The sequence below is a fragment of the Arabidopsis lyrata genome, assembly GCF_000004255.2.
Source record: "Arabidopsis lyrata subsp. lyrata unplaced genomic scaffold ARALYscaffold_8, whole genome shotgun sequence".
Taxonomy (NCBI): Eukaryota; Viridiplantae; Streptophyta; class Magnoliopsida; order Brassicales; family Brassicaceae; genus Arabidopsis; species Arabidopsis lyrata.
The window spans coordinates 14112996-14119989 of record NW_003302548.1 but is presented as its reverse complement, the minus strand read 5'-3'; the positions used below and the strand labels follow the sequence as shown (position 1 = coordinate 14119989).

Below are 6994 nucleotides of genomic sequence, written 5' to 3'. Positions count from 1 at the left end.
CAGTTTCGATGATGTTGAACAGGGAAATACTACAAAGAGTAAACTTCTCATATACAATAAATATGACTTTTATTTTAGACTTTCTTTGATGAGTCAAGAGACGTCATGTCCCTCAAGAAATAGACGGATCTATATGATCATGTAAGTTAATTTGGTGAGTCTAATCATGCTGACTACAAAAACCGATATTTGTAGATTTGGGAGAGGTTGCGTACGGGGAGGTTTGAAATGCCGAACCAAATTCAAATGTTTCAAACATTAAACCAATAACCTCACTTTACAACAATATCCTACTTCTCTACTAACTCTGTTGTGGTCAGGTCCGAGACCACACACCACTACAAAACGTTGATGTTAAAGCAATCAACCTAATCAGTCAATTATGTAAGATGCCTCTCAATACTATCATCAATGCACCTCTAACGTCTGCGATGAACGACTTATCTGCCTCGAGCTTTTCCATCCAGCAACTTTTGGATTGTGTTTGACGCCTCCTGCAATCACAGAGTCAAGTCATTCTATTTCTTGAATCTAAGAGACTATTTAGAGAAATGAGGTTTGAACGGATGAGAACCTCTAGCTTAATTCTGAGATTTTCTTCCTCCTTGTCACGTCTGTCTCTATCCTCTGCGAAAACATCGATTAAACTCGCTTGCTCTTTATCCATTTCTTCTAACTTGTACTTTAATGTTTGAACCTGCAATGACAGGAGGATCCATAGGTGAGTGATGTTACAGGTTTTCAGGCAGACACAGTAAATGTCCGAAAGTAGAAGTTACCTCAGCTTCAAGTGTCTTGCGAAGCTCTTTCTCACGTCGCAGGTCCTTTTGCAGTAACAGGAAGACTTCTTCTTTTTTATTGAGCCTGAGAAACAAAAAGCACAGCTTTCAGTGTTCACACAAACAAGAAACACGAATCTTATAGGCAAATTAACATGGTACGTAAGATGGTAACAAACCTGTCTCTTAACTCATTATTCTCTTGTTCTAATTGACTGAGGGTACGCGAGCCAGACTGAGGCTTGGGTAATTCAGAAATCTGAGAGAAGATGTAGAGAAGGTTATGTTCTCAATCCTATATACCGGAGAAAGTGCCGATAGGAGGAAAAAAAAGAGAGGATGGGACCTTCTCAGGAAGCTCAGTGACATTTCTTTCTGGCGAAGAATCATAATCATCATCACTATTTGTGACCTCCACAGCACGAGCTAATTGAGGCTTCACGCGTTTGTCAGATTTGGAAAAGGAGTTTCCAAGTTTACCACCACCTTTCCCTGATGATTTATACCCAATGTCTTTAGAATCTTTCAAAGATCCTTTTCCTCCTCGAATAACATTTGATCTTGTGTTGAATTTTTCTGAAGCTGCGGTTGGAGTATTATAGTTCGGAGCAGCAGTTGGGGTTTTAAAGCTCGAAGGAGCGTTCCTTTTCCTGGATGAGTCAGATCTTTTAGGATCATATTCTGGTGACGATTCTACAATGAGGGAAACATTTCCAAGAGATTGTTCAGTGCAAGTTAATGTTCCGATGTTAAAACCGATAAAAAGATATTGTACCTCTGTCTTCAGTATCCTTAACAGACTTTTTGCCTTGCCTTGAAGCATATCCAATTTTGTGACAATTAGATCTCCTGAGTTAACGCAGAATGAAAACATCATCCCAAATAGTCCAATGAAGCAACCAAGCTTAGGAAGCATGAGTTAAAATGCACTAGAAGAGAATCAGACCAATAATTCTTCTGCATTTGAAGTAGCCGTGCCTCGAGTCTAGACAAAACTGTTGTGCGCTCAAACCCTTGCTTATCATGAGCAGGCTCAACAAAATTAGCTTCCAAGACACCTTATTAGCAGAATGAACTAGCATTAGACTTCTCGTTAATAAGGCTAATCAAATATTAGACCTTCTAGCTAAAACCAATACCTATGACCCCACGACCATCACTTCCTGCTGCATTCCATATCCTCCAAAATGGCTGAAAAACAATTGAGAAGATATTAAACGAAAGTGTAAAGTTGATCTAATTTTCGCCAGATTTTTTAAAGACTGTGTAAAAAAGTAAGCAAAAAGAAACAGAAACCTTAATAAGGCGATTTTTGTGGTAAACATTGAAGCCTTGAACATCCACATGATGTTTTGCATCTTTCACAAATCCAATGGTCACAACAGCAGACAGCTGTGCAAGATGTCACACACGCAGACAAATGTTTTAGTTATCAAAAAGCTGCATGATATCATTAATAAAATTACAGGAAGAAATCTAACTATGTTAAATTATGAAAACATACATTTGAGTACTTAGCGCATCCATCAGCCCCTTCTTTTGGCCGATAAGTAATTTTTTCTGTCTGCATCATGTCATTTACTATGTTGTGATGCTCAACATCTTTTCCTCGGAGAATGATACGGAACTCACGTGGAATCTTTAGGTAGAGAATAGATGCATAACTCTGTGAACATAACAAAAGGTAACAAATAAAACCTTTAGAAGAAATGAAAATGCAGCCAACAAATAATGGGATTCATAATCGTTCAAAATCAAGCTTTTGATTTCTACCCACTACGAGATTCCTCAGTTTCAATAATTTAAGAACTACCACTGTTATTTTAGCAGGAGACTGAACCAAACTAACTTCGAAAATAACCACAACTAAGGTAAGATGGAAAGAATGTTTATACCCTGAGTGAGTGCTTGTATGTCAGGTAATGTCTAGAGTTAGGGAATTGAGAAGCCATATCAATATTTTTCTCATCCCGATTGACCCCTCGAAGCTGGATATCCTGCAAACAAACCATATGTCAATTCCATGAATACAGAAGCTTCTGCATCATTGCACAACGTAATCTATGCATATCCAGCAATAAAAACACATACATGTGGATCAGTGTCAAAATCAAGTTCTAGCATTCCTTGGTCATCTTCCCAGAGGTTATATATGATTATCCTTGTCCCATGTTTCTTCACTAGATTAAACTACAACAGCCGGAGCAATAGATTAGTGGAAAAACTCTCACAATATCAGTAAAGAGGTAGAAGCTTTTGAGAACCCACATCAAATGAATGATAGAGAACTCAATCCATATGATATATAGCTACAGAGTATTCTGAAAAAATCAATAGAACCGAGTCCTTTGTTTTTCTATAGGTTCTCCTTGTAATAAAAGCTCTCTTGGAACTAAGGAAAAAGCTTTACCTGACGAAGAAGATCTTCTTCAGTAGGAAACGGCGACCATTGAACTATTGTTTCCACATTTTTCTCCCAATCACTAACTGAAGACCTCGTTATTGGACACCATTCAGAATCTCTTCTTTCATAGTCAAGCTTTCATTTAAATCATCATCAGAAGAAGATTAGAAGAGATAAACGGGCTACAAAAGCCTAAGAAACACTTAAAACATTCATAATGGATATGAAGCAATTTCAATTGTGTGAGCGAAGCGATATGCTGAGAACAGTTAGATGTTTGATGCCTAATTATATGAAACTTCTAAAGAACAAATAAATTTAGAGTCCGGACATCATATTTCTAATAGGATAATGTTCCTTCAACTTGAAATAAGAACAGTATTTTGAACCAAAGATGATCTGAAACGAACGCTGTATGTAACTTAATCTATTCTAACAAACATCCGAAATTATCAAGTGGATTTTTTACCCTAACAGTTCCATACAGTGAAATAAAGGTAAATTACCATGGGTACAACTATGTCCTCTTTTCCCGTGCTCTTTAGAAATGTATATGATAGAAGCCCAATGCTCTGTGTCGAGCTAAAGTAACATAAAAAAAATAGAACTATGGTCAGATGTATATAATTTTAGCTTTAGTTGATTTTCTCAATCAATACTATAAAACCATTAAAAACAGCTGAAAGAAGTAATGGCGTGGTAACAGATAACAAACCTCTTTCCATCTTTTCCAAGGCAACGTGAGAAAACAATGACATCAGCTCCGAGTCTCATTGTACTAGTCTTGAATCCATTGCCATCTATAAGAGGTATATGAATTTAAGCGTCTTGATCTAAAACATTTACACATTTATCTTGCAGGAAGAAGAAATGGTTACATTGTCCAATGGTATCTGCAAGTTTGCTCTTGGCCGAATATCCAAGAGACATACAATGCCGCATCTTTTCAGGATTCATCCCACCTCCATCGTCTGCATTTCAAACATAAAGATTAAGAAAACGCTGCATCCTCAAAACTTGATACAACAAAAAAAATACTAAAATCAACTGTATACCCTCAATTACGACCATCTTGCTTCCATCTTTCTTGTTCTCGATCATGTCTACATTAACAAATGTGGCTCCAGTATGAACCTAATAATCAAAAAGATGAGAAAACCAATACTACCAAACCTTTGTAATACTTCCAAAGATAGAAAAAAAAAAATCACACCTCATCCAAAGCATTGTCCAAAAGCTCAGCAAAAGCTGCAAGAGATAACATCACTTTCATTGCATAAAACATTGTTCAATAGATTGAATCAAACTTCATTCAAAAACGTACCTCCAAGAGACCATTTGTGACTAGTTGCATTAGAATGCAGGAACTTAGGATGTACTCTCACATGATCAAAGCCACCTAAAACCACAATTTTCTCAAACCAAATTTATTATCCTAAATTCCATAAACAAAGAATCAGAGAAATATAAACAATCAATCACAAAAGCAAAGTAACCTGCAGAAACTTCCCAATCACCACCAGAAGTTCCTTCATAATCACCAGCTTTCCAAAATTGCTTACAACTTCCCCAAGGCGAACTAGGCGCCGCCACAACGTTACAAGGCGTCGCCGGAAGAGCCAAAATCGCTTGTCCAGACGTATTCGATTGTAGAAACCCTTCGTCATCCTCCGGAATCATAACCGCTAGTTTCTTCGCCGGTGAAGCTATAGAGTCACTTCGCGCTCTCTTCGTTCCAGAAACATCTCCACCGGTTCGGTCTACGCTTTCGATATCAGCGATTCCGTCAAGATTTTCCCCTAACTCGGATCCTTCGTCGCTACTACTAAGTTCGATAACGGATTCTCGCGGTGGGATGGTTTTGTTTCTAGCGGCGGGTTTCCAAGTGGAGAGAGTAGTCGAAGTAGTTACCGGATTCTCTTGCTTCACGCGAGTTTCCATTAAAACGAAGAAGAACTAGAACACGAAGAGACCAAAAAGAAACAGAAGCGAATTTTGAATTGAGAAGAAGAGAGAATGATGAAGAAGAAGAAGAATCGATTTTTTTTTTTTTGTTTGTTTCTATTTTTTCGAAAAGTTGGGATAAACTAAAAAGCAATTACAGAGATAGATCTCGAGAACTGCAAAAAAGGTTAAAAAGGGTAGTTCGAATTTACTGATATGGAAACGCTGTCGTTTTTGTCCCTTTTTCCCAACCTTTCCTCTTTCTCTGTTTTTAGTTTCGGCGGAAGTTTGACTCTTTAAAAAAAGGAAGTCATAGTAGGGACTTTAAAAAAAAAAAGAAAGAAGTTGTCGAACGAAAACGACATGGGTCCAGAACTGAGGAAACAAAACCTAAACAGATCTCGATCAGGTCTATTTGAAATTTCTTATGGAGGAGACTACCATGAGTCGCCCAAACGGCAACACCAAAGCCAAACACATTACTTGTGAACGGCGGCGGATCGAACCGAAAAAGAGCCAAAGAAAGCAAACATCCCTGAGAAGAATCGCAGCGCTTTATTCAAAAGAAAGATAAAATACGGCAACTGATAGCCGTACAAGCAAAGCCAGCCGAGTATGCCGGAGAAGATGGCAAACACGCCGGAATCTAAAGCCAGCCACCGCCTCTGAAGAAGCAAGCTGATGCTGGAAAGGAGCCAGCCACCGCTTCTAAAGAAGCAAGCTGATGCTGGAAGAGAGCCAGCCACCGCCGCTAAAAAAGCCGGCTGATGCTGGAAGAGAGCCAGCCAACACCGATAAAAGAAGTCGGTCGATGCCGGAAACGAGTTTGCTTGTCAGAAATGTGAATAGTTTGATCGGAAGAAATGTGACTTTTATATTAAAATCACCTCCAAATTACAGTATTTAAACTATAAAAAATTTCAGCATGAACTACTTAAAAAATTTGATAATCTATTAACATGTAAAACTTACGAAAGAGAGCAGCGTTTATGTTGGGTACAAACCAACGTTCCACAAGTTTAGAAAAGAAGTTTCTAATATATAAGTAAAGTCCAACTCCAATTAGTATGATGCCTTTTGGGAAGGAGCCCAATAACAAATCCGTGCGGAATTGAGCATGTAGACCCAAAGCGGACAATATCATACTACTAATAAAGGAGTTGGATTGGGCTTGGAAAGCCCAATAGTTTAAACCATTTTTTTTGCTCTCTATAGATTAAAGAGAATTAAATAGAAAATATTCTAGCATACCATTAAAACATTTACATCAGCAAATTAATGCTCGTATCTTCAATCTTACCAATCCAGTTTTTGTGTTGTATTATGGTTCAGTCATTTAGTTGATTTTACAGTTACCAAAATCTTAATCTTAGAAAAATTTCTATATATTACTCTCACGCATTATAAATAAGTAGGAATTTTGCTAGTAGTTACCGTTTAAATGGATCTATGAAACAATCAGTTTATTATAATCCAAATCTCACCATATTGATGAGGTTGTGGACTATTCAGAATTACTATTTGTAAGGAAATTCTTTCTCAGCGCATTTTTTTTAGTTCTTTCATTTTAGATATCGGAAAAACTAGTCAAAATATATTTCTCTTTATCTTTTAAATTGTCAACTCTGATTCATTGATTTTATCGTTAACAAAATCTTATTGAGATTTTACTATAGGTTTTATTTTTAATTAATGACTGGAAAAATTGTAGCTTTAAAAATATCACTTTAAAAAAATAAAATCATATTTTATAAAAGATACCCATCACATATAGAGGTGGAACGTGGCTATGATATCCGGATCCATACAAAAATAAAATTAACTAAAATTAAAGAAAATATTATGAAAACAACTAAATTATATTATA

At 36.9% G+C, this 6994-nt stretch overlaps 1 protein-coding gene across 2 annotated transcripts; it reads right to left on the bottom strand.

The window, feature by feature from the left end:
- Positions 1–229: 229 nt before the first annotated feature.
- Positions 230–5289, bottom strand: LOC9301897 (protein MICRORCHIDIA 4). 2 transcript variants are annotated; one of them, XM_002864030.2, is made up of 20 exons: positions 4680–5289; positions 4508–4582; positions 4397–4431; positions 4239–4317; positions 4062–4154; positions 3899–3983; positions 3690–3765; positions 3190–3318; positions 2871–2969; positions 2675–2776; positions 2284–2445; positions 2076–2171; positions 1919–1970; positions 1726–1837; positions 1555–1628; positions 1126–1472; positions 959–1038; positions 780–864; positions 575–697; positions 230–494 (listed from the first exon to the last, which is right to left on the bottom strand). In XM_002864030.2, the coding sequence occupies exons 1-20, from the start codon at positions 5122–5124 to the stop codon at positions 441–443; spliced, it is 2403 nt and encodes an 800-aa protein (XP_002864076.2). In that variant the 5' UTR covers positions 5125–5289; the 3' UTR covers positions 230–440. The 2 variants fall into 2 exon arrangements, with proteins under 2 accessions (XP_002864076.2, XP_020870161.1); XM_021014502.1 differs by having other exon boundaries at positions 971–1038; positions 4680–5220.
- Between the last annotated feature and the right edge of the window lie 1705 nt (positions 5290–6994).